The 27,672-nt window shown below is 41.2% G+C and overlaps 1 protein-coding gene across 2 annotated transcripts; it reads right to left on the bottom strand.

Moving 5' to 3' along the window:
* Positions 1-1,557: 1,557 nt before the first annotated feature.
* Positions 1,558-26,263, bottom strand: mapk14b (mitogen-activated protein kinase 14b). Of its 2 annotated transcripts, none has more exons than XM_086291927.1 (12): positions 25,817-26,263; positions 20,226-20,355; positions 12,674-12,732; positions 11,695-11,806; positions 10,050-10,079; positions 9,649-9,696; positions 9,406-9,520; positions 8,504-8,575; positions 6,113-6,192; positions 4,916-4,994; positions 3,116-3,289; positions 1,558-3,035 (listed from the first exon to the last, which is right to left on the bottom strand). In XM_086291927.1, exons 1-12 carry the CDS (start codon positions 25,933-25,935, stop codon positions 2,968-2,970), a joined length of 1,086 nt encoding a protein of 361 aa, XP_086148053.1. In that variant the 5' UTR covers positions 25,936-26,263; the 3' UTR covers positions 1,558-2,967. The 2 variants fall into 2 exon arrangements, with proteins under 2 accessions (XP_086148053.1, XP_086148054.1); XM_086291928.1 differs by lacking the exon at positions 6,113-6,192 and adding an exon at positions 5,524-5,603.
* Positions 26,264-27,672: the final 1,409 nt, after the last annotated feature.

The following is a 27,672-nucleotide window of genomic DNA, read 5'->3' as shown; positions in this document are numbered from 1 at the left end:
ATCTAAGAAAGAGAACTGTAGATTTACACAAGTTGGAAAGGTCTCTTGTAGCTTTTTCTAAACTATAAGGATTAAGTTAAATAGTTGGATCTAAATCATTTGCAGTCAATGACTACCTGAACTCTAGAATTCTTGAACGTCACCAAATGTGTTTGCTTTTACTGCAGCCACCTTCATTTGCTGCTTTTCTGTGGGTTTCTCTGACTTCAGTTTTGTATTTTTTTTGTAAGTGAAAATATTTTGTAAGTGAAATTCATGCTCCGTTTGGTTGAGACCAGGTAACTGACTTGGCCATTGAAGAATATCACAATCAGCCTTGAAAAGGTCTTAGGTTCCTTTTGCAAGTTGTTTCGGCTCATTATCCCTTTGAACTGTGAAGAACTGTGATCAGTTTTGCAGCATTCATCTGCATCGGAGTGGAGAGCCCTGCACTTCAGAAGTCATCCTGCTACTTCTTTCAGCATCTACATCATAGGGGTCTTGGACTATCGATTGTGTGAGTTGTCAAATGAGCAAAGCACAGCTAACTGTGAACACTGGCATCCTTTAACCTTAAATGCAGATGTGCAGCCGATCCTGGTTCTGTTAAAACGTCTCTGTCATTGTTGTGCCGTGTATCTGTGGAGTGGCTGTTTGGAGGGCAAAAGTCAGATCACTCCTCACATGCACAGCCTAATCTATGTGGCTTTGTTTGTGTTTAGGCGTTTTATCTTTAAGATAAAGCAGATTTTTTCTGAGAGAGTGTTGCTGAGTCTGAAGTGCACTGGAATCTTGGAGTCTCTCTGAAAAGCCCAGCAGGCTTTCAACCCGTCACACACCAGATGACAGACAAGCTCTGCTCTACTTGTGCTATGCTGCCATCCAATGGTGACATGCTTAAAAAGGAAAAAAAGGCAAGGCAAAAGCTCACCCAATGAATGAATTCTGTTACAGCTTTGAAAAATAGTAGGCTTTATTTTCTAATGGTGGTATTTACAGGTGGCATGGCCTGCTATCTTGATACATGTGGTCAAAAAAAAACAAAAAAAACCCCAGAAAAACATATTTCAGGCAGACGAAGTGTAACCAAATTTACTAATGACATCGGGATATGGACAAAATAAATATCCTATCTAAATCAATGCAGTTGTTTAAAAATGATAAAATATGAGGCTTCGGCATTGCCCTTCAGCATCCAGTGAGTAAACATATGCACTTTCCTGCATACATGTGACACCCCCCCCTCTAAATTACTCTAACAGGCTTCTGGTGCTGCTTATAAAACAATCATTACAGAATCACAGAATAACATGAAATCTTGATTTAGCACACAAAGAGTAAAATAACACATTAGAAAAATCACTACATTTAAAACAAGCGGCTGAAATCAAACATGACTGATGTCTGATATTGTTTGGGTGCCAAAGGCAGAGCAACTGTGGATACAGCTTGCGTGTCTGACTTTTCAAACGCTTCACATTGGAAGCATTTTGTCATAAAAGTCTTCACACTAAAGAAATAGTTTAGTGGTTTGTTAGTCAATAAATGGTGACAAATATGCCACCATTAAAGGATATGTTTTGGGTTTCTTTTTTTAAAAATTGTGATAATTTGTTGGGCCGTGAATCAAGGCGCGCTGTAAACACAACCTCAGCAACGGTAATTTAGCAAACTGAGCAGAATGTATCAAACTGATTCCAAACGATCTCTTGATAACATTGTCGGCTCTTGATATGAAAGCTGTAGCCACTGTGGCTCAAGTGATCTATGAAATTATCGATGACACATTTGGATACTAATACAATAAGCTCTCCATAAATAATACAAACAACCTTAAATTCTGACAAATAATATTCTCTTTTACATCAATATACAAACAATATAAGAAAAGATCATAAATATACGGCGCAAACTGGCGCTCCAAACATTCCATAAACATTAATAGTACTGTTTCATAAATGCAATATGATTAAATTACATTGTCGGCTGACGTTGTGATGGAAAAACATTAAAATTTGAATAAACTAGTAAGCCAAAAACTCTGGCTTTAACATGCTGTGGTGAAACTGCAAAGATTGGTGGCTGTTCGCTGAAACATTCATGTGAAACAACACATGTGCGAGAAGACGGAAGAAGCTTACTAAAGTAATAGATGAAAATGAACACGTGGGAAATGCTCTCCTTGGGAGGGGGGGTTGCCATGTGTAAAACTCAATCATTAAGAAATATGAAGCCTTGAATTTTCCATACTGGGCTGAATATTTTACATATTTTGGCGTATCCTATACATATTCTAAATAAATTACACACAGTATCGGTTTATATGCCATTCTAGAACAAACTGTCAATGTGGGCGGCTGACGAGCCTCAGTACTACACGTGTGGTAGCCGTTTTTCCCAGAACGATTTATGTACAAATACTGTTTCTGTAGTATCTACATAGTTCTATGTACTCGTAGAAATAACAGAATTTAAAATGTGCCAAAAGATACACTTCACACTCAGCATGGTTTAAAACTTTCCAGAATTGTTGTCCTACAGCATTATTTTCAGCCATATTTTTTTTTTAATAAAATACATAATACATGTTCCGTTATTACAATTTGCCTGGAGATACTGAAATGTAATGTTTTCTTTTTTATTTATTTTTTGCTGTGTATGTAGAATAAGGGACAGAATATAAAGAATATATGTCTGAGATAAAAAAATTACTAATGCATAAGGAGAGTTAAAGTCTACCTCAGCACGGTGGGATTCATGTTAAGAAAAACAAAACAGCAGAGCAGGGGACGGTATGAACACGATGTCAAGTTTTTTGTTTTCGTTTCCCTGATAGAGCAACGTCCCCCCCACATATGAATGACGGCAGGCACTTGAATGTCATCGCTGTGCGCGTGTATGAGGAAAGTGGCGGATAGTCACATGAGACCGATAGTCTTTAGAGAGTGTTTCTTGGAAAACAAATCGTGGAAGAGAGCCGCTTCCTCCTCAAGATTCCATGTCGTCTTCGTCGAAAGATGGTGGCACGAAGCTGATGACCTCGTCGTAGGTTAAGGCTGAGAACAGATAATTGAAATTACTTTCCAACATACAGAATAAATAACCTTTAAAATCTATTTGGTTTCTAACAACTCACCTTTCCATTCCTCAATTTCCAGCTCACGGCTTTCAAAGCTCTGGTCGTAAGGCTCTGCTTCAGGCTCGTCATCTGGATCGTGATACTGGGCAAAGTAAGGGTGGGCCAGAGCCTCAGATGCTGTGATCCGCTTGTCTGTATCAAGCACCAACATTTTCTCCAGCAAATCCACCGCTAAAAGAAAGAAAGGAGACAAAGGTGAGTATGAGAAAAACTACAGGTCAGAGCAAAAAGGTCCAGAATGCTAACTTTTCTGTCAATATATGTACTGTGACTGCAGTCGATGCTCATATTAACTATCGGCAGCCTTTCAAATAATGGCATCAGCTTCTGTTTGTGTAAGAAAAAAGGTCAGCCTATACTAAACACTTTGATTCCAGTGATCCCAGCTCCATTAAAATGCTGTGCTGGGACCTTAGGAGAGCTTCTATAAACTACTGAATCATCGGTGTGCTTAGTTTTTCACAGCACTGCACAAAGTCTTGTGAAAACCTTCTTTTTCACATGACTGTATGCAGTGAAGACTTTGAAGAAACTGAGTGTGACAGTGACAACTGATTGTTGTCATTGTCACTAGTCGGTACCAGATGTACGGGTCGTTTAATCCAATTGTTTTACATTTTAATTGATACCCAATGCCAATAAAGTCTTTTGTCCTAATGTTATGCAGCCGTCTTCCACCAGATGGAGCACGGTTGCTGAGAAACACCATAAATCTATTAATCTGGGCCCGATTTTGGGGGTTAACGCTTTTACTGTTAGTTCTTTTAAAGGAGAAAAAGTGACATCATGCATACAAACGGGGGAAATAAGTTTTCCCTGATGGGTGGATGGGCTTTTGATAGGGTGAGGAGTTCAGTCATTCATGATGTCGACCCCTGGGTAAAGGGTTCCGACTGGGCATGTTCTACCGAGAGGAGGCCCAGAGGAGACCCAGAGGAGACCCGGGACCCAGTGGAGATAATACGGCCTGGAAATGCATCAATTTTTCCCCGGACAAGCTGGAGGACTTTGTTTTTTTTAAGTGGTTGTCATGAATTTTTTATCTGCGTGCGTCATTCATAATGCAGCTTTGCAGAGTTTTTCACATTAAACAGTTTCCAAAACTTGATAACAGAGTCTCTTAGTTTAAGAGTAGTTGGTTAGTCTAATTTTTTTCCCCTCGTTTAGTCGACTAGAAAATCAGTCACCAGGAACATCCCCAGTCTAAAAGCATTTTATCTAAAGCATTTATACAAATACTGTGTGCTGTAAAATGCATCAAGTCAGTGACGGAATAATCCTACAATGACATCCCCTAGATTATCTGCTGAAGAGCTCTTTATGACTCGAGGTGACAAAAGTTAATGTAGCTTGTTCACGTTACATAACTTGACATTGGTTACGTGAAATAATTTCCTGATGTGGTACGAGATGCACATGAGAAAGCACCCTTCACTAATCCAACTCGGCTGTCACCTGTATCCATTCTGTGTGTTTTTTTTTTTAACTTGATTGATTTAACATGCATAGCAATCAGGGTTTTTCCTGGCGTGGAGCTGGTCTTTGTGCAGTAACTACACATGCAAGCACAAATGCTTCATGTAAAGCAAAGCAAATGAGACACTGTTATTTCATGCCAGTGCTAATTGTTTTTCCTTTTGCACTAGCTAAAGCTAAAAAAACCCCACTGTGATAAAAAAAAAATCTTGCCAAAACAGATGAAACCGCTCCCCCATTATTATAACTACCACCACTAGAGGGAGCCAGTGAGCCAATAGCAGCCTAACCCAATGGTGTCATTCTGAAAGAGGAACTTACCAAGAGGGTTGGCACCAATAAACACGTCAGCAAAGTTTCTCTTTGGCATCTGGGGAAGTGAGTTGATATAGTTCCTCGCCTGTGAGAAAACAGAAACAAAGAAGTGTACTGTAAAAGCAAACTGCAGAAGATTTCCAAGTAATAAGGCAGCTTTTAAACTGCAAAAAACGTGCAATATTTCAATAGAACTACAATACTAAACTGAATTTGCCTGTTGCAAGACAAACTGTACATCCTCCCATTAAGCCATGTTCCAAGCATTTTAACTAACACCCAAATCACATGCATTACATAAACACTGTGGTATTATTTTCATAGTCAAATAGGATAGATGATCAGAACACGCTGGCTGCACTGGCAGAGCACTCTCATAAGCCTTGCTGTGAAAAGCATGACAAGTCAAAGAGGAAAAAGGGAATGTGTGGCGTGAGAGCAGAGGACAGTATGCAGAAAGGAACTGGTAGGATATATTTTAAACATCAAGTCTAGCTGCATTTATCTCTAAACAGTAATGTAGCTATCAGCTGATGGATGACTGCAGCATGGCCCTGATTCCGGCTGTGGGGAAGAGACGGGGCATGTGGGAAGACGAAGGGAACTTGTCTCACCTCGTGGCTGGGCATCCTGCTTATTAGGGAGGCTGGGGGCGTCCCTGTCAGGCGCATTATCTGCTGCAGCTGGTTTATATCTAAACCTTCTGAGTCAAGGGGTATCATAACATGGAGGTCAGCACATCAAAGAGCAGGTGTAGTTAGGAAGGTGGATGTATAGAAAGGATAGGGACTGGGGTGGGAACACACACGGGGTGAGGATGAGGAGGATGTGAAAGAAAGGAAGACAGTTTCTAAACTTTAATATAAAGAAAACCTTCATTGTCTGCAACCTATATTCAGATAATCACGAACACTGTGGTCCAGTTTGGCACTAACGTTTTTACTGTCACATAAAAGTTATCAGCGTGGCTCTGAAAAAAGTCATAGTACATGCTGGAAAGAAGCAGAAATCAAAGCACTGTGCTCAAATGGGATAAAAGCAGAGTGTTAAGAGCAAAACAGGTGCAGTTAAGAGGTAGTAGCATTGACACCAGGTCGTAAAATAAAGAGCCAGGGCAACACAAAGGCAACAGGGAGGATGGGCAATGCAAAAGAAAAGGAAAAAACAAATAAATAAAACAAAACTGGATGGGATGGCACTCACAGACTCTGAAGAGATTTTCATCAAGAGCTCAGGCCCTGGCGTTCCGACGAGCATCATTATAAGCTTCAACTGATCAATATCTACCACACTCACATGAAGGAAAACAGAAAGGATGGAGGACGTAACGGGGACAGAGGGGTGAGAGGTACAACTGTCGATGCTGTAGCCTGTAACTGATAACGGTCCACTTATTCAAAATAAAAGATATCAAGCACCAACTAAAAATCATACAACGTCACACTGATGCATAAATATTCACAGATGAGTTGACTATGACTATATCACTTACTGTGACTGTGTGAAGTATTAAAGTACTTAAAAATGACTGAATGTAGATGCAATAGAAAATATCAAAGCAAATTATAAATGAAAGACCAGAAGCAATCAGAGTTGGAGGTGACATTGGTGGAGCTAACAGGCTACAGTGCTGTAGTTTCTGTGCCTGCTGTGGTGAAAAGGAAAAGCAAAACTTCTACTTCACCCATCACAAACAAAACAGAAAGTCTGGCTGGAATTTTCATCCCTCAGACTCAAGGAGGTTGAACATGGACATTTTCAAAAGCTGCTTTTATTCTGGGCATGCTCTTTCATAAATGTAATTCCTGTTGTTTTCTACCTGAATTCTTGTTAGTGTCTAAAGAAGTCCTTGTTTTTGTTTCTCATCTGTCTGCTGGGTCAGGGATGAGATACTACTCTAGGTGGAGGAGCTCAAGTATCTTGGGGATCTTGCTCACGATTGAGGGAAGACTGGAGGGTGAGATTGACATATGGACTGGGGCAGTGTCTCTAGTGATACGGATGCATCGACCTGTTGTGAAGAGAAGGCTCATAATAAAAGATAAACTGTTGTTTTATTGATTAACCAAAGGGTGGCTGGCTCGCCCTTAGAGACAGGGTGAGGAGCGGGGCCATTTAAGAGGCTCGGAGTAGAGACGCTGCTCCTTCACATCGAAAGGAGGCAGTTTGGTGATTCGTATCCCCCCCCAGATGAGCTGGAAGAAATGGCTGCGGTAAGGGTAGTTCCGGTATCTCCGCTCAGACTGCTGACCTCATGACCCGAACCCAGACAGGCGGTAGAAAATGGATAGATGAATATGCATAAAATTAGGTGTGCAACTAGTGATTATAACTCACCGTGTAAATCTTATGAACAGTGATAAAACCATCACAGACTATTGAATCTACAAAAAATTGAGAATCTGGAATAGTGTTTATAATTCTTAGTGCAGACAAGCTGAAACTATAAAATAATTGTCCACAAAGTTTCAGATAATCATTTGATCCATCAACAAAAATAAATGAACTAACTACTGCGTCTCCACTCTGCAAAAATGTCACCAGAAAGCATGACAAGAATTCTCTAAATCACATCTAACGAGCAGTTTGAAGTGATTTGCTCATGCTACTGTTGACACACTACTACCTAGTACCCAAAATATGAACCACATACAGTTGTAGTATGTCTACTATTTAACATTTTTAATCCCGGTGCTATGGGAGTGCACCTGTACTTACACTGTACAAAGGCTAATGAGATGCATTGTATCCACAATCCCTCCCATTCTACTCATGTGCAGAGATCAGCTTCCATTCAGACAAGTAAAAGGAGACAGACCAGAAAGACTGCTTGCTGTATATTCAAACAAGCACTGTGGGTTGGTAGCTCCACTACATCACAAAGCAGTTTCGACACATTCAAGCACACATACCCCTGCAAGGCATGCAGCGAAGAAGGTGTAGATCGGCTGATTGATTAGTTAGAGCAGGAACACGTTATGAAACAGATTTTGATCTTTAACAAAACCACCAACTTGGTGGCGTATGCTACCTTCTATATTTAAAGGTGTGTGTGTGTGTGTGTGTGTGTGCGCGCTAATTTACAGGGTTTTCCGGTATGTTTTTATATCAAATCACATGACAGCTCTGCTGTGTGTAAGGGTTTTGTGGGAGGGAAACAGGAAGGTAGTGTAAAAAGTATCGTGGAAAAGCAGTGGAGATAAAAGTGGGCAGCACTGAGTCATAGACCACAGGGCACTATTAACTCCATATGAGAGTGTGTGTGTGCATATCATGCACACACACGCACACTTTCCTGGCTATTCTGGCATGTAGCTCACTGAATTCAATACTCAGCAATGCTTTTAAGTCAGCCCAACTAGGTAAAATGGTGCTTTTGTCTGTGCTTGCAACAGTGCTGCAGCAATAGATTCTGTGAGAGCCTGGCAGTGAGTGCACTGGACAACAATTCTTATATAACTAGTCTAATACATATTTGTAAACCGTGTGCATATAAGCAGATTGAACTCAACCAGTACCTCCTCCTAATCTAACACAGACCTGCAGGCTGGCTACAATCTGACATTTATTTTAGCAGCAGAGGTGGAAGGATACGGTCTGTGCCAGGGAAGAGTGTCCGTCCTGTAAGTAGTTCAGCCATGATGCAGCCCACCGACCAGATATCCACTATTAAATAAAAAGAAATCATTTCAAACATGCATCTCAACAAATCCTTTAGATATGACACAAATCCAAGCTTTTCAGCATAATGCAGAACAACACAGCTGTACGTGCATGCTGCACATGCATATGCAAATGCAACGATGTAATGGTATCATCCTGTAATCTTCACTACTTGCGGTGAATTCAATGAAGTCTGCCTTGTTCTTTTCAGATTTAAACGCTGCTTCCTGATGAGAGCTGAGACTGCAGTTTTGTGACAGCATCCTGACAATTTGTCAAACTGTGAACGAACTGCGCTGCATTACGTTGTGTTACATGGGCAACGTTTAATTCAATAACTCTCACTGTTAAATAGGAAGAGAATTTCAACAAATTCAATTTTTTTTCACAAACCAAACGTTTCAAAGCTGCTGGGGAAGGCACAGCTCAAAAGCACAGCTAAACAGCTTGCACAGTTTAAGTCCACATTCGTTTATTTGCCCATTTACACCAACACTTAATGCTTTGTAAAGAAAGTGTGAAGCAGAACTAAATGGCACTCAACAAGGCAAACGTCTGTTGTGGATGATTTAGGCTGATGAAAAGGCCTCTAAACATCATGTTGAATAAACAAGAAAATTGAAAAGCTTGAAAAGCTGTCCTAGTTTCTCTAAAGTTGTCTCCTTATTTATAGAGAAGAAAAAACTTAGTATCCTTGTATGATCACTGCACACATAACCCCCCACATCATTGTAAACGCATGACTCTTGACTTGTAACAGATGTCCAAAAAGCTATTTCAACACACTTTTATGAAACTGCACTCAAAACATGATTGAATGTTAGTGTGCGTACCGGTCATGTTGTAGTGCATCCAGTTGAGCATGATCTCCGGGGCGCGGTACCACCGTGTGGCTACGTATCCTGTCATTTCATCATCCGTGTGCCGTGCCAAACCAAAGTCCAGGATCTGAGTGATGCAACAATGCATAGGCGACATAAAGACAACCAAATGAGACATGACTGAGCACCTTTAGCTCGACAGCAAGTTATATCGCATATGGTGAAGCTTGGATCTGAAACAATCAGTCTCCTCACCTTAAGCTCACAGTCTTCATTCACAGCCAGATTACTGGGCTTCAAATCCTGAGGAGAGAGGGGGAAAAAAAGAGTCCAGATGAGAATTTAGAAACAACAGGGAGACATCCTGCTGGTATTGCTACACATGTCATCATATTGCAAACATTTGTGTATGTTTTTTGTTTTTGCACTCATTCCTTCAATTATATTTTTAATCCACAATCAGAAACGTAAAACATTCCAAACCAAATTTTTATTTTATTGTCGTGTTAATCTGATTACTTCAAGCTCTAGTGTATAGATTTAATAAAACACCATCCAGAAAAGCTAAAGTGCCATTAATGGTTCTGTTCAGTTTAACCAGCACTGGACTGTTTTTCTTTGCAGACACTGACACATTCAGTGAGGCCATCACTTACTCTGTGGATGATATCTGCAGAGTGGATGTACTGTAGGGGGGAAAGAACATAAAAATATTTAAATGCTAATGCATCCATCCATATGGAAAGCATGCAGTCACAAAAAACACCTCACTTACATTAGTGTGTATTAGCTTATGGTATTTTAAATGTACACCAGCTGAACTCCCAAGCGATAAAACGAGCAGAACATCAACATAACTAGTGTACATTTCTTTAAATAGTAATCATTCAGAAATACCACTAACATCTTCCTTCGTAGCCAATCATCTGCCTCAGCCTCCTCTTCTGTCCATAAATTTTCTCTGAGGTCCATATTCAGCATTCTTCGCCCAGTGTATCCACTTTACCTCCTCTGCAAATGCTCAGACCATCTTAGCCTTGCCTGTCTAGCTTTGTCTCCGAACTGCTCAACTTGAAACTGTCCTTGTGATATGGTCATTATCTCCATCCTGGTCACTCTCAGTTAAAATTGTAACATCTTCAGCTCGGCCTCTCGTCTTTTCGTCAGTGCAACCGTCTAAAAACTGTACAGCAGGTCTTACCATCCCTTTCACTCTTGCTGCTATCCTTCTGTCACAGATGACCCATGACACACGTCTCCGCCCACTCCACCCTGCCTGCACTCTCTTCTTCTCCTCTCTTGTGCACTGTCTGTTGCATTAGATTGTTGGCCCCAGGTTTTTGAATCTGTCCACCTTCACTAACTCTACTGCCTCTACACATCTTCACTATTACACCTGTCTCTCCCTCACTGACACACACATGTATCCTGTCTTATTTCTACTGAGTTTCATGCCTCTTCTCCAGAGCATACCTCCACCTCTCCATGTTTACTACAGACTACACTATCATCTGCAAACATCACAGTCAGCGGACACCCCTGCTGCACACCTCATCTGCCATTCTACCCATCACCACTGCAAACACGAAGCAGATCCCTGATCCCCATCTTGAACACTTCTGTCACTCGTACTGCACACCTCACCACTGTCCTCATACATGTTGTGCACCATCATGACTTCCTCATGCAGTACCACAGTTCCTCTCTTAGCACCCTATCATATGCTTTGTCTAGATCCACAAATATAAGCCAAAGTTTCAAAACCGTTCTCTCCTCTGAAATGTAACTACAAGAAACACAATCACAGCAACTCTGACATATCTGCTTGCTCTCAACAAGTGGCGTAAACAGGTGATTGACAAAGATAACACTTTCATGGAACAACAACATCAAGTGTGTAATAGGCTGTAATCATACATGGTTTGCTCACATTACAAATACTACTAGCTGTAGCTGTATCCAGTTAACTTTTTACAGTCTGTGTTAAGACTCAACTGAGCAGCATTTGCTCTTTCCTGCATTGCAACAATCTGTTGAATTTTATCCATTCACTTTCAGTTGCCACTGTTTGCAGAAAATTTAAAAAAACAAAACAAAAACAAAAAATAGTCACAAGAGTGGCACAGAAACGTCGCTGCCAACTAGAATTCAGCTGGTCTAAACGCAGAACAATGCAGATGCATCTGTGGTCTAGTGAGCTAGCTTTGCCTGGTTCCACAAGGCACCGCTTTTGCACAGATTGAATGCAAGTCAACTTTTAGGAGCAGCCAGTTTTGAGTTGAAAATGAGGGCCTCGCTGACCTTTAAGCCTCTGAGGATCTGGTATATGAGGAACTGGACGTGGTCATCCGTGAGCTTCTGACACTTCACGATGTTGTTGAGGTCTGCACCCATTAGGTGTGTCACCAAGTACCTGCAAATCAAACAGCCAATCAGATGTAATCTTATAATTCAGGAAAGTCTCTCTTTGATTTCTGCTGCAGCTTTATTTAGTTTAAACTTTAAAGATTTAATTTTTGCAGATTAGCAGGTCTGTGTAAAGTGCAGCTAACGGTGTTTTTGATAAAAAATCATTCATCATTTTCTGTAAGAATTATTTCTAAATGTGGCAACTTAAAAGTTGGCAAGATTAAAGTGATGATAACAGAAAAACAACACAACAGAAAAAAAACAACACTTTTTTTTCTCAACAGCAAAATATTTAAACAGAAAGTAAACCACTTGAAGGAGGCCAGCAGTGATTGTAGTATATATATGACCTCTTTAATCACACAGCACTAGTCCAAGGTCGTTGTCAAAGAACGAGGTGTTCGTTAATGGTCACGTGAAAAGATAAGCACCACGTCTTTGGCTAAACTTCACCTCGTGTATGAGATCGCGTTGAGGTTCATCTCACATTTCCACAAATGTGCAACATGCTGATGACGTTACACCATGCAGAGAATTCAAGGACGCTGATTGACTATTCTGCACACATACACTGCCAGATGGCTGTTACCATGGAGACTAGCTGTGATGTTCCTTAGGAGCACGTGTTCACCCTACATTCACCTTGGTACCACTCGTCACATGCTGCTCTCTCATGATGTTAAGAATCCTCGTGCATCTCTAACTAGTTTTGGCTATCGAGGTAATCTTGCGATTATCTGCTGGCACGAACGCTTTCACTGTGTAAAAAGTGAAGCTTATAGACGCTGAGACAGTAAGCAAGAAAATAAACAAACTGAACGAGTGAGAAGGAGAAAAGCAGAGAGCAAAAAAGAAAGAAAGAGTGACTTACACATCGTTAAATTCCTCTAAGCTTGTCGCTGGTGAGAAAACATCTAAAAGGCCGATCACCTGAAGGAAAAACCGAGAGGTCAGAGGTTAGAGACAGTTAGCAACTGGTTGGTGGGTGAAGTTTAATTTAGTTAAATAAGCAAACACCCCACCCTGAATCACCATCTTATTATAAGAGAGGTTTAAGCACTGTAGTGATCTCAGCACCTAGGCTGTCAACGCCATTTTGCCTGACAAAAAAACAAAATAACAGATCATGTTATCCCAGCTGATCACGGTAACTGGGGTCCCAGCCAGGAGACTGGCCAAGAGGAGGTAGGGCCTGGCACAGGGCCTTGGCTGTGCTCTCCGTAAATAGGCCACATAAGGCCACAGACTACTGGAGGGGCCATAGGGGTCCAGTGCAATGTGGATTGCAAATAGGGATGGAAATTGAGAACGGTTCTTGTAGAGAACCGGTTCCAAGTAGTCAAGATCCTTGGAATTGTGTGTCTGCCTGCATATCGGTTCTTGCACTCTCACTATGATCAGCTGATTTGTGTGGAGGAAAATTGTGGCGTTGTCTACAGTTTGGACATGGACATTACTTTTATTTTTATTGCGCAAAAGGATAAGAGCGCGTTGGGAAAGTGGAGACTGCTCCAGGGCATAAACAACTGCATTATACTGCTCACAAAGCTTTGGCTCTTCGCAAGCACCTACACAGACATAATGCTAACGCTAAGCTAGCCAAGAACCCAGAGTGATTTTAAAGCTGAGTAAATGTTGACACCCGGCCAGCACCGTGATAAAGTGAGCCGTCACTTGCGGTGAAGCCGATGCTGAAATCAACAGGTAACAAACCAATGAGCAGCCAGACAGCAGCTTCCTTTTCTACCTGTTTGTGTTTCTAAAGTAGAATCGCTTTAAAGTCTCTTTGTGCTGGTTTTCATCTTTGTGTTCATACCTAAATACTAGGGGTGCAACGATACACAAAATTCACGGTTCGGTTCGATACTTTGGTGTCATGGTTCGATATTTTTTCGATACAAAAAAAAAATGTTCATGCCTTTTTAATTTGTCATTTATTAAAATTATAAATATATATTTTAACTCAAAAGTACAGTTTTTAAATTTAACCCTAACCCTTGTGCGTGTTTTTTATTTTGACAGCGAATGCGCACCTGCGGACCACTTATGTGCAGCCCTGGTTATTTAGCTCGTCATATCGCAGCCACAGAAATTCTTTTGTCCATGAAACCATAAAGCTGCACTTTCTTTTTGCCTTATAGTCTGATTTGTCATAACTTCTCAGTTTTGTGGTAAGCTTTTCTTTGGCTGTCACTTCTTCACCCTGACCTGTCTTATTTGGCTCAGCAGAACTAAAATATATATCTGTCTGTGAAGGTTCTCAGTCATCCAGGTCATCGTAGTCAAATATAAATCCTGCTGCTTTTACACACGCACTCACATAAGCTCAGCGATTCTCTGCGCGATCAACCTCTCACATGTTTAAGCTTGCTGCGGGAGATTTCACTTGTCATGTTTGCATAGTAAGCTAACAATTAATAAGACTATGTCAGAGGAATTGGTGCACAAATGATCATCACTCACAGATCAGTGCTGTCATTGCAAAGTGAAAGCAAAAAAACAAGCGCAAATTCAAACGCGACTTCAATATGTCACATATTGACAGTGGCTCACCGATGCCAATGACATAATTACCCAGCTACATTTCTGAAAGAATGCAAAAGCATTGACATATATTTTTCCTTCCTACAATAGCCCGATGGGCAGGGCAGAGATAGATTTTGGTAGCCCGACTGAAAAGATCGCTAGCCCCTGGACGTCGGGCTAGCGATATTGCGAGCCCTATATCTGATTGAGGAATCACTCATCTTTGGAAAAAGAGAGTTTATTACAGAGAAATGTCTCTTTCCAAAATAAAAGCTATACTATCCGCTTCTTCTGGGCTATATTCTCAGCAGCATATTAAACATATAAGGAGAATCATGTGCTAACAGCTGTCTAAATGACTCGGCTAAAGTTAGTAGCATGCTTGCTTGTTTTTTTTCTGCTTCCACTTGTCTTTGCACTAGGATGATGTCGGCGTAAATGTGCAGTCATATTCGTTGTGTTCCCACTAGAGATGGACCGATCCGATATTACTATCGGTATTGGTCCGATACTGACCTAAATTACTGGATCGGATATCGGAGAAAAATAAAAAATGTAATCCGATCCATTAAATATCACGAAAGCACCTCACAAAACTTGCAACACGCCGTAACTCACCTCAGAACGTTAGCACGTCGGAGCAGTATGCATCATGTGATAGAGCGGCTGTGGCATGCGGGACCTGTCGATGGTCTGGATAGCATTTGGAGCTTCGCTAGCAACCCGGCATTTCATCTCCGACAAAGTTATCCCCGAGAGAAGTACAGCAAGTGTGTAAGTCCATCTCTGAATGTTTGTAAAGCATTCCTGCGTTAAGCTTAACAAGCGACTGCCTCTCCTGCTGCTACTTCAATCATGAAACTGCTTAACGATCAGCTGATCGGCTTTTCTGTCGTGAGTCCCTGTCTCTTGTTTGCTTTTGGCCCACTTTGCACCAGAAAGAGGAAACCAGCGGCTGAACAACAGCAGCACGTTTAAGCTTGATCAGCTGTTGTTAGAATGTATTTAATATTACTTTCTACTCGAGGATCTTTTTCTACGTAGCTGACGCTGGTAACTGTGCAGGGGCGGATCTAGCAAAGTTTAGCCAGGGGGGCCGATAGGGCATTAACAGGGAAAAGGGGGCACAAAGACATACTTTTCTTTCTTATTCTCATTTAAAATGTCTAGCTTTTAATAAATAATTATCTGACACCCAAAGTTTCAATTTGATGTAAAATGAATAGAAGTCAATTACTGTATATAGTAACTATTAAGTCTAATATATACCCTAGTAAGCTATAGTACTTTTTCCTTTGGGAAGGTACCATCTGTGCAGTCTGCAATTTTGTTGAAGAAAGATGTTGAATCTATTTAATATTTCTTGAAAAATAATTGATTTCTGTGCATTTTTTTTCACACTGCATCAAATTAAGGTTGATTACGTCGATTAAGCATCATGAGGTGGAGCGTGAGGGGTGGTTCCTTATTTTTTATTTATTTCTTTTTGTTGTTGCTGGGAGTTGGAGCCCTATTAGTTAGGTTGCTTAATATTTATGCTAAGTACTCTTTAAAATACCAGAATAGGGAGGATGGTGTAGGTTTAAGTTTATTAGATTGATCAGTATTGCTGAACTATGAAATATTTTTTTTTGCATACAGGTATAACAGAATAGCTTTAGTGTAGTTGTTGTTTTAAACTTGAGTATGAACTTATACAAAATGCAGCAAGATATTTAAAAAACAGTTTTGTTGATTAAAAAACACTATATCGGATTCATATCGGTATCGGCAGATATCCAAATTTATGATATCGGTATCGGACATAAAAAAGTGGTATCGTGCCATCTCTAGTTCCCACTAGTGCTTTCAGGTTAATCTCGTTGAAATGACCGTAACGCCACAACACGGCAAATCTCCGTTAACGAGCTACCGCCGATCGCCCTGTGCATGGGGCTGGACGGCCAACACGTTAACGAGCTAACTGCGCTAACACACTAGCTCCCACCCATGTAATTGAGCATTGCATGGCACATCCAACATACTGTTTTACTTTAGTGCATGACTCGCTTACCTTCAGGGTCATACGTCACATGAAAACCAAAATAATTCCAAACGCCAGATCTGAATGAGGGTGCGGGAGGTCCATGTTGTAAGGAGAGCTTAACTTCTGTCTCGCTAGCTTGCCCTGCGCTCTTCCTTCTGATGATGCTGTCTGTGTTGAGCGCTCAGTGAATCTGCGTTCGACTACTCCGCCTAGGCTGCACTGTCGAGCCTAGGCGGAGTAGTCGAACGCAGATTCACTGAGCGCTCAACACAGACAGCATCGTCAGAAGGAAAGTTGATAAAATAAATTTTTGTATTGTTCGATACATATGCATACCGAACCGAAAGCACTGTATCGAACGGTTCAATATCGATACGAATATCGTTGCACCCCTACTAAATACTAAAGGGAAAGATCACGTGTCCTCATTAGAATAGCTAGCCTGCAGGTTTATACTGTTAAATTATAATTATGTATCAGTGTGTTTCAGTTCATTTTACAGAGTAAAATGAAAGTAACGTAATGAGTAGTATAACGAATGTCTTTCTCCTGGGTGTAATTAACGTACTGCATTACTTTTAATAAAAGTCTTCTGTGTGATATGTGTAAAAGCTTTTTTTTACTTTACTTTTTTTGACGAATGACGCAACACCGATCAGAACAAAGAGGGGAAATACCTCTAAGATCCATGTAATTCATTTGCATGAATGTAATGTCTTTGATATGCTGCTTAGAGATGGTCTCAAAGTGAAACCATTGAGAATCGATAAGAAATCAAATCGCTAAATTCTTATCAATTCCAAACCCTAATAGGAAACAATGCATATTGCACAGTATAGCAATAATAATAATTAAAAAACAAAAAAACAACAATAATAAGCAAAGAATTTGTTGCTGATTTATGTTCAATTTAGTGTTAGCACTAGGTGCTGTGCTTAAGTTACCTCATCTCTTCAAAGGAAGTAGTGAACATTATTTGGTTGATGCATTATTTAGGATAATCCACCAAGCTGACAGCACAGGCACCTTTCAGGTAGTTAAAGTTGCATGCAACCGGTTATGCTGGTTCCAACAATGCAAAGTTATTTATAATGGCTTATAAATGCTGGATGCATTATTCCTTTTTTTCCTCTAGCAATACAAAAGCTTTTAGAGATGGGGTGTGTTCTGGAGTCTTTAACCTAGAATACACTGTATTTGCAGGGTCCTTCTCCCCTTTCCACAGTCTCTTGCACAATAAGTTTGTGATTGTATGAAAAAAAAACAACGTAATGTGTGAAAGTGACTAAATATGGATGCATACAATCACTACAGTTGAATATCTGCAGCTTCACGGTGCATCAAAATAAACTAAAGAAAGAAAAAACAGAAAGTCTTCTTATTTATGTGTCTTTCAGCAGTACGTGTATTGTACACACACTTCAGGCATGCATATACACATGCATGCAGACATACTGGCAGAGAGCAGCCCTGAGTGCTACCCCCACCCCCTGGAGTCAGGGGAACTGAGGTAGATAGGTATTGTAAAAATACTGGAGCGGCCCACCCACACAAGACCTAAATCTGCAGCTGATTGGTGGGCCACGGCCACAACAAACAGCCGATTGGTCCACTCAGGCTTTCCAAACTCAAAACTCGGGGAGTCTCCTGGCAACAGCATGAGCAAAACACAGAATCCCTCCCTATGTAAGCCACTGATATGTATTAAAGCACAGAGGATTTATGAACAGAAAACCACCGCAACTTGATGTTTTTTTTCTTCTTCCTGTTAGTACAACAAAAAACCTGGCAGCAGCATGTTCACGCCGAGATAAGTGAGATTCTTTATCAGAATGACATTTCTACGCGACGTTACCGTCTTGCCTTCAACACAGCAATACAGACTCTGTATAATCCTCCATAATCCGTATTCCACGTAAAACCTGTTTTTCAAATGCACTGGTGTGTTTTTCCCCACAGTGCCAGCGCACAGCGCAACACTAATTCCAAAACTGCTCGAGTTGTAACAGAAGTGAAATCAGGGCTTGTGCAAAAAACAGGATCTAAGAAAGAATTTTAAAAAAATACAGTAATGTGTGAATGCTGAGCCAAGTGCGCTCGGACTGAACCACAGCAAGTTCTGGCATGGGCGATGACGTTTCATATTAAACTTTTTTCACAACATAAGGAGACCTGGATTTTTTTTTTACGGTGATCTGGCGTGTTCTTGTGTACATTTCTTCCAGGTGGCCTTTCATCTAAATACATGTAAGGCAAGCTAAAAGGTGCGCTTCTTTCTCACATTTCCATAAGATTTGAATAACTTCTGCACAGCAGCTTCTAATCAGAGCAAACAGGCACACTCTGAGTAGCAACAATCCCAAATCAGATCTTCCATTTAATGACTTCATAGCTGTCATTTATTAGAAAGACTACCCTACGTGTGTTGTGATAGCTTCTAGAGTTGCGCAACACTTATTGTATGAATTCTGTGAGCGCCTGCAATGAGTTTTTAAAGCTAACTAAACAGTGCAGAATACAGCTAATATTACATTAAACCGTAACTTTACAAGATGGGCTTTCATTTAACTGTGAGGTTTGTTGTACTGTTGTTAGGGGGTTTTCCCCTTTAAGACTTTCCATGCTTCTTACAGCTAAAGTTTCTTTTTTTTCCTTCTGAAAATTTTCACTTCACAGGTGCTGCTGGCAGATGATATCTCATAAAGTCCACTTGCATATATTGTGGCAATCTAAATATTTCTACCTCTTCTCACACTGTACACTTCCCTCTTTTCTAGAAATATTTAAACTCATATACAACATTCACCAGGTGGATTTGTTTCCACACAGGACTCAAAAAGCCTTCATCTGCACGCCAGCTTGAGAAATAATTGCTCACATTTCAAAACACATAAAGATCCTGTCTCTCTGGTCAAAAGCGTAACCCCGGATGAAGCAACAGCACAGAAACCAGGAACAATGTTTGCGTTTTGTATGCGGGCAAGTGTCTGCATGTGCAGTATCTACACACACACACACACACACACCAAAGCAGTGATTATAGGCGGGAAACTCACACCAAAGGCAAAAAAGTTGAGATACTTAGCAAGATTTCTTTTTAAAGTTGCAGCTACAAAATAAGATTAAAAAAAAAAGACACCACAGTAGGTGATGGGGCTGCAGATGTAAACTCGTTTGGTGACTCATACCTCACCAAGCAACATCAAGCAATAGGCGTTAGACGCTAGCAGGGGAAAACCTCCGTTGTGATGTCCTGTTAGCATACACAGTTATTGCCTGAGGACAGTGTACCCGTGCCTGCTCATGCTGACACACGAAAATACCAGAAGGACTAACACTGGGGTTTAAACATGACAGTTAAACTCTTGTTTTTTAGTCAGTTCCAGGTAGTTGACATGCAGATGCTGTGATGTTAAACTGAGAGTACCTATCCTTTCTTTGTAGGTGGCTCAAAGTCAAAACAATGCAGACGCTAGCAGAAATATCCTACCACATAGACTTATCACCTTATCACTATGTTATAGATGTGTCTTTACATGCTTTCCTTTTTTGAATTCCTGCACGAGCTACATGTTTTTTCAACTCTTTCATCGTCATTTTTCAGCAAGTTAACCCCTCAAGCGCCATCAATCCAGCCTGATCAATCCATCAGGCTTGTTACATCCACCAACTCAAAGATATGGTCAGAAGTCACGAAAGCGACTGATCCTTTTGTAAACCTCGTGTGCTTTTCCATGTCCACTTGCATGCCACAATTCCTTTAGACGTTAAATGCACAATAAATGTTGTGTAAATACTGAAAAAGAGGCGAGCAATCACTGCCGCTTGCTGAGAGGTGGAGGTGATGTTTCCCCAGTTGTAGGTGACTTACATTTTCATGCTTCATGTGTTTGAGCAGTCGCAGCTCTCTGTAGGTCCTCTTTGCATGGATGATGGACTGGAAAGGTCTGGACAACTTCTTCACTGCTACCTTCAGGTTCGTCTTCACATCAAACGCCGAGCTGAAAGAAAGGTAATGTGTGAAACGGGTGGGCTCTTAACAGAAAAAAGAAACTGCATCGCTACCAACAGCTGTCACATAAAAAACCCAAACATTTCTCAAACTGACAATGAGATTCTTCATTAGACTGCGTAGGTGTCTAACGCAGTAAACAAAGCAAATACTTACATAACACCGAGCGCTTGGTTTCAGTTCTTATTACACTCTACAGTCTAAAGTTGAATAGGGAACATGATTGAACCTGTTCTCGAATATCAGCAGCACGGTGGGCAATGACACAGGAGTGTGAAAATACAGCAGCTAATTACTGAAAAACAATTAACTGCACAACATGCTGGTTGATGATCAGCAGTCTCCAGATAGAGTAAAACATTCATCTATTATAGAGCTGCTGTAAACTGTTGTTTACATGCTACAGAGTGTTCTAACATTAATGTAACCCAGCTGACTGTCTGACTTTGCACAAGATGTCCACAACCACTTGTGACTGACCACTGAAAGTCTGTTATTGCAGCTCTATTTGGAGAATTGGTTCTTTTTTCCCCCCATTCAAGAAAAGCACGGCTGACGTCTTTTTGAAGGCCCAATCTGTCAAAACATTATTAGTAGTATTTTTATCACAGGAAGACAGCAAAACAGATCATTTTATGTAACAGGAACAAAACACACACAAAAAAAACACAAAAGAAAAAGGTCTTATAATTAAGTGTGTGGCCTCAATTTCATCTTTTGTCTACACAACTGTCAACATTCAACAGCTGATTAATTCAAAACGGTTCAATGTGCTGGATATCTCATTTAACTCGAGCAAACTCAAAATTAGCAACTGCCTGGTAAATGTGATGGAGATGTCACAGATCTTTATTTTTCTTCAATTCTGGTAATGGTTAATGTAGACGCCAAAAAGCATAGACACGAAAAAGATGAGTGAAATGAACGTGTTTTACTTATTTACAATAACAAATAGTTGAGCACTGGTTGACTCTTAAGATTATTAGACAGACAATGTGAAAGAGAAGCTTGACATTGCTGTATTTCCTTTATCTGTGAGGGAAGGCAACCTACTTACAATTAACCACATTCCTTCCAGGTCAGTCAGATACGGTACATCGTGCATAGATGATTGCAACATCTTTAAATCTGTGCTCCCATATGTGTGTTCGTTGTTGTTCTTGTTGTTATTTTTACACCGCAGACCAACTAAAACAAAAAGCAGGAACTGCATGGAGTGACACAAGGAAACCACCAGAACTAGACTAGCGGGCCAGTTTTTCTGTTGCCTTTCAGTTTAAAAGGATATGGGAGTCAGTTTCTCTTGAAATGCTTTGCTCAAACTGTCGACCTTTTAAAATTAACTGCACACACCTATGGCTGAGAGTGCAACGCCACGCACAGGAGAAGTGTTAAAACTGATTCTGTGTGAGTGACAAAGCTATGACCCAGAGTGCAACACATCCATAATAAGAACATTAAGATAAGCACTGTGTTTTTTCCAGTAAAGCTGAGATAATCTCCCACACCCAATGTGCTCCATGTCAGAGGCTTGCAGAACAACTTTAATGTGTCAGCAGTGAGGGAAAACCCATAGTCAGTAAACAGTGTACCAATCCTAAATGGCAAAACAAAGGCACACGCACTCAAACTGCTGCTAATTTGTAGGGCAAACAAGATGGGTCTAAGCATACACTATCCAATTAGTCAGCAGTAAATGGAACTGCCATAAGAAATGGCCATAAAGTGTAGACTAAAAAAGGAGCAACAGCTTCACAGGGAAGTAGAGAAGCAGCACGCTGACTAACAGAAGGCCAGAGTGAGCAAACAGGCAAATATGTGCTGTAGATGAGTCGTCGAGATGTCTGTAGTAACTGTCTTATAATCGTAAGACGTGCACGTGCATCGAGAAAGCTGGAACGCTGCATTTGTGCACTCTTTATCTGAGCACAAACATGTATACATTGGATTTCATATCAGAGCATGACGGGGTTCGTGTACGCCATCAACGTGATCGGCACTGCCAAATCTTACCACACGCAGTATCATTTTAAGTAACGAGCCATAACGTATGATCTGTTCATTATTGGTGAAATAATTGACACGGATTAAACTCAGAATTATAGCAACAGAACACATTACAATTTTTACTCTCTGTGTTGCATTAACACTTTGAGCCACATACTTCACCTTAGCGCAGGTCAAACGAGAAATGGTAGTAACACCTCTTTCTGCAAAACAAAAAAGAACCTCATCTAACCTGTATGTTTGTTAGGAACAACAATGCATCATAATCCTCAGTACACAGTCACGAAAGGAAGCAACCGTAAGACGACAGAGTCATGCAGGACACCGTGTCCTGAAAAGCCAGTAAAACAATAGGTGAGAAGCAGAGTGAGTTCTGATGATTGATTCTGAATTTCAGAGCAGCAACGCAGTCAACGCCACACTCCCAATCATCATCGTCATCATCAAGCTTTCCTGTAGCTGGGGACGAATCATCAGTTCATGATGAGTGCATTGTGGTGCAGGAAGTGTTTTAATATGCGCACACAATGACATAAGGCACAGCAGTGCTTGCGATAAGGCTTAATTTCCTCTGGGCCACTCAAACATCAATGTTAGACATTAAATGATATAATAAATATGGAAAGTGGGGTGACTTAATGATCTGGTGACATTACACCATGCTTATCGTGTTTACTTGATCTTTGAAATAATCTCATTAGAGCCATATTCCAGCTAATAATAGCAATCATCATCGTTTAATTGATTTATCAATGGCATTATTAACACAAACCTGCTCAGTTAACAGACCTACAGATGAGGTCGACTCACCTATGTCTACTCTATCACCTAGTCACACTCACAAATCAAAGTAATTTTAGAAGTTGGAAAACTTAAGTATGTTTTTAAAATCTAAAGAAATTGACTAGCAAGTGTTACCTACAGAGATTTGGCACAACAGGACATTCAGACCATGATTTTGCTTGCTAAAGCTGTCGGAGGGGAAAAAAACAAAAACTGCAAAAAGTCGTATTTGTGTTTTAGGGATTCAAACTCTAATCCATAACTTTATACCAAAATGAGGGGGTTTACTTTTCTGACATCACTGATGCATTTGGTCATAGACCTCACATGACCAGCTGCTAAAACCAAAGTCACAAAATTGCTGCTTTTGGGCACAAGCTGAAAAATCATTGCACTTTTCTCTGACGTGACAACCCAAGGAGCCTTGTGCAATTCTTTCTTCATCAGCAAAATATGAAACACTAAATGCTGTCTGACAATGTAAAAAAAAAAAACATACAAACAAACAAAACAAAAAAAACAGGAGCACATAAAGCCATCATTCCAGGTAAAGAAGTTCTGAAGCTGTAACTTGCAGCTTAATAAATATAAACAGAATCATTTAGGTCGAATTTCAACTTCATGAATAAGAAATGTGTGTAAGCAGAGCCAGAGTTTACCCTGCATTATCAGCTGGAGCTGTGCCGAGTAAACTTTAGGTTGCAAATTTGCCAAAAACAGTTTAGGCCTGTCAATAACGAGTGTTAATCTCAGCATGCTTTGAAAGAGTGCCCATGAAAACGGGAATCTGCGGATCTGAGAGTATGTCTTTGCACAACACTGACATTACAACATACATATGTAAAAAAATTAAAAAGCTTTGTGATACTGAGCAGCGTGCTCTTTACTGGGCTGTCTTTTCTTTTTATCTATGGCTAAGAATATTTCTGCCCTGTGTTAAAGTACCTACACACACCCTTAGCTGGGAAGCCTACAAATAAAAGTGCAAGGACACATTGAAATCCCAGCCAGCAGCTATTACTCCACACCAGCCCTGGCTATCCATTCAAGGCTGTCATTCAAAAAATAGTACAGCCAAGATATAAGTAGATATCAGTAGTGTTATTATCTTTGGTGTATGCGAGTGCAAAGTTGATCAGGCAATTCAAATGAAAAATCCACACAGTTAATGCCTGTGGCTGTTTTACTGAGTGGAGAACTCAAGCAACATTATGGTGGAGACAACAAAGACTTGGCCCGCTGAGTGCCTGGGAGCATGTGCCCAGCTAACCAACAGCCGTGACATGTTGGTGGAGGAGCTATGAGGTTATTTATATTTTTCCAGATACCATCTGAAGGGCTTTAGAGGCACACTGCTCTCTGGACCACTCTAGTTGCAGATTTTTTTATTCTTTTTTGTTTTTGGGAAGTTGCATTACGCAAAAGGTTTTCCACAAGAAAAGCTGACAGCTCCTTACAGAAAAAAAGCACAAAAAAAAAAAAAAAAACCCCACAGGAATTTTCAAAAACTAGCTGCTTATGGCAGTGCTCACATTTTGCCTTGGAAGTGGTGCATTTTAAATTCGTAACAAGAATAAGCCTCATTCAATGGTCATCTATGAACATATGCCTTGCATTTGGCTTTGTCACTGGTGCTTCCAAACCCAGTTATTGTCTTAAGGACAAAATGAGGTCATCCACCATCCACCACTAAAAACTGCACAAAAAAAACAACCTTTACAGTCAACAGCTGAAGAGATGAAAGTGCGGCCAAAATGAGTTGTAAAGTTGTAATTACGACCCGCTGCTGTCCATGACTTTGTACTGACTAGAAGGCGTCAGGGCTGATGCCACTACCTAACCTCGGGACCGTGAGTCATGCGTGTACCACAGCGGGCGAAAGGATGACATCATTCTAGAGTCATCGACGTCGTCGGATGGGCTCCTGTAGAAAGCGCTCACTGTGCATGAGGGGGGCCTACTTTCCGAAAACCACGTGACGTTCTGGTACTCTGCAGGCTGCACCCAACTAGAAATGCATAATATATGCAATGTGCGGATGTGTAAAGTGCTAGGCGGCACATACAGCAACACGGCAATTATTTCAAGTGGAAAACGCGTGCTTCGTGACGTCCTGGTTAACCCTTAAACTGTGTAATTGTTACAGATGTGATCTGATAAGGAAGAACCCCCCACCACCACCTTTTTTTCCTAAACCAGATGATGCAAGCATAGACATGTCGCACATGTAGCCTTCTGTTGATAAAATATTTGTTTTTTTCAAAGCAGCAGTTAAACTTCGCCCTGGGGCCATCACTGTGCTTACCGTACGCTACAAGTTACACCAGGCTGTTCAGGCGACACGAGAAAGTAAAGCAACAAAGTCAGAAAAAAACGTGCACAAATCACAAACAATCCCCACCCGCCGAAAAAATGCGAGCTACTGTGTGGAGTGTGCACGGCTGAGCTACCGCGGCCCGAGTATTAGGACGTAAACAAAGGACACAAGTTATATCCCCGTGTCTTCCACGGACACCCTGCGCAGGCTGGTTAAGCAGCCCGGCGACAGATAGCTCTCCCGGGCCACTGTGGTTGGTGGGAAGTCGTTTGGTCGTTGTGCAATCGCGCTGTGTGTGTGCACTAGCTCTCTCGCTCGCTTCTGCTGTGCAACAACAACTTACCACACGGATCCGTAAGCACCGGAACCGACAGGAGATAAGTTCTGGTAGCGCTCCGGGACTTCCCACACGGTTTTGTTGAGCTCCTGTCGGTAAAACGTGGGTCTCTCCTTCTGCGACATTCCTGCGGATTCACCAGCCCCGCAGTGACAAAACAAGCCAGCGGAAACTTCTGCCCTCTCCTCTCCTCCCTGTGCGGCACGACGTGCGGTAGTGATGCTGCTCTGCAATAAAACTCTACACGGAGCCGACCCCGAACAAAGCAAAGAAAACCCAAAACAAAAAACTCCAGCCGCCTTGTCGTGCAAATTTCGGTGCAGTTGCGCAGGTAAAATCCCACTTCTCCGTGCACGCCGGGAGGGCCGTCTGAAGATAACTTCCCCTACGAAGCTCTTTGGGGTCAGGAAGCTCAGTCTGGCTTTCGCTGGATTTTTCGCCCTGTCCCCGCTTTGCTGGGCGCGCGGAAACGTGTACGCGTACGTCTCTTCGCTCCTACGTCAGCCAGTGCGCGCTCACGTAGCGATAAATTTATCTCGCGAGAATTTGGCCGCTATTGGGAAACTAGGGGATATCCCATCCCCACCGTGTACAGGAGCGGGAATCTCCCCCTCCCGTTATGTTAATTGCGACACGTTTCTCCTCTTTAAATGTTTACGTCAGGCAGTGGAACATACAAGTATGAAAATAGTTATCAGATGAGCAAATGAGCTCCGTTTTAACCATCTGAGAGAGATCTGAGAGAGATCCTGCTTCAAGTTAAAAACAATAGGAATATCTGATAATATACATGAGCAATATAACACTCACAGGGGACATCTTTAGCTGAGTAGTACCGTTTCCCTGCTACATAGCTCATTTACACTGTGGTACTTTAATAATACTTTATTAATGTGGTATTAATGCCAGACCATTACTTAATTATAGAGTCCTGACTGGTTAAACAAGCACAGCATTTAGGCCCTTTATATAATGCCCCCAAGCAAAACCTGGCTTGCTCTCACTAGCTGCATACCTGATTGCAAATGAACCTTGACACCACCTGTATGTCAATAAGGTGTGACAGCTGCTTGAATTTAATTACACTGGAAAGTCCAAGATTGTTTATTAGCAAATTTGGTATTTCTAAGTGTTCACATGTCACTAAAGGTCTATCACTCATAACAAGAAAAGCAGACACACAAATAATAACATGAATGATGGTCAACTTCTGTTTTAGTGCCCTTTTAACGAACACGCTGACTCACACTGTCATAACTCAGAATAGACCACGCCAGGATTGGAAATACAAATTCCACCTGTGCTTTCCTTCCTATCACAATAAATGTATCAGACAACTCTCAAAGGACTCCATGTCCCTCAAAGTACAGAAAGTAAGGCATATTCCTACAGATAATAACTTATCTGCTGAAGGTTGCCTTTAATAACAGAGAATGTTCACAGAGAGGGCATTGGTGGCAAAAGACACTGAAAGGCATGTGACACGTGTAAAGAGGTACAAGGTTCACTAGGTGCTGAGCTGGGGGTTAGTGGTCTTACAGAACCAGAATGATCTACAAACTCGGTGCAAACTTTTTACACTAGCCTCAGCACACAGTTATCCCTCATGACACATGCTGAAGGCATCAATGCTGCTGGGGGGATTTTGCTGGGGGGTTTCTGCAGCAGACGTTGGTGGGTAAAAATGAAACCAGCAAAAACACTGCTATATTGAGGGGGGAAAAGTCACTTTACCTCATGAGAAATGACTTCAGATCCCAAATATGACGACAGAGATTTTTAAAAAGAACCGTGCTACTCCACAGGAGTGACAGAAAACAGAGTCAAAAATGCAAATGTTGTCAGGGCAAAACTCAGGTAGG

Source organism: Aulonocara sp. 'chitande type north' Nkhata Bay, linkage group LG5 (assembly GCF_057382095.1).
Source record: "Aulonocara sp. 'chitande type north' Nkhata Bay isolate Kocher_YH1m ecotype deep benthic linkage group LG5, A_spYH_male_GT1.1, whole genome shotgun sequence".
NCBI lineage: Eukaryota > Metazoa > Chordata > Actinopteri > Cichliformes > Cichlidae > Aulonocara > Aulonocara sp. 'chitande type north' Nkhata Bay.
This window is presented reverse-complemented; position numbering and strand designations above follow the sequence as displayed.

What these genes read in the sequence shown, in the direction of transcription:
- mapk14b (XM_086291927.1), bottom strand. Translation starts at nt 25,935, where the DNA reads ATGTCGCAGAAGGAGAGACCCACGTTTTACCGACAGGAGCTCAACAAA. An exon ending in TATTGGTGCCAACCCTCTTG is followed by an intron (nt 3,290 to 4,915) that starts GTAAGTTCCTCT and finishes TCTTTCTTTTAG; the next exon opens with CGGTGGATTTGCTGGAGAAA. An exon ending in GGAAATTGAGGAATGGAAAG is followed by an intron (nt 3,036 to 3,115) that starts GTGAGTTGTTAG and finishes ATCTGTTCTCAG; the next exon opens with CCTTAACCTACGACGAGGTC.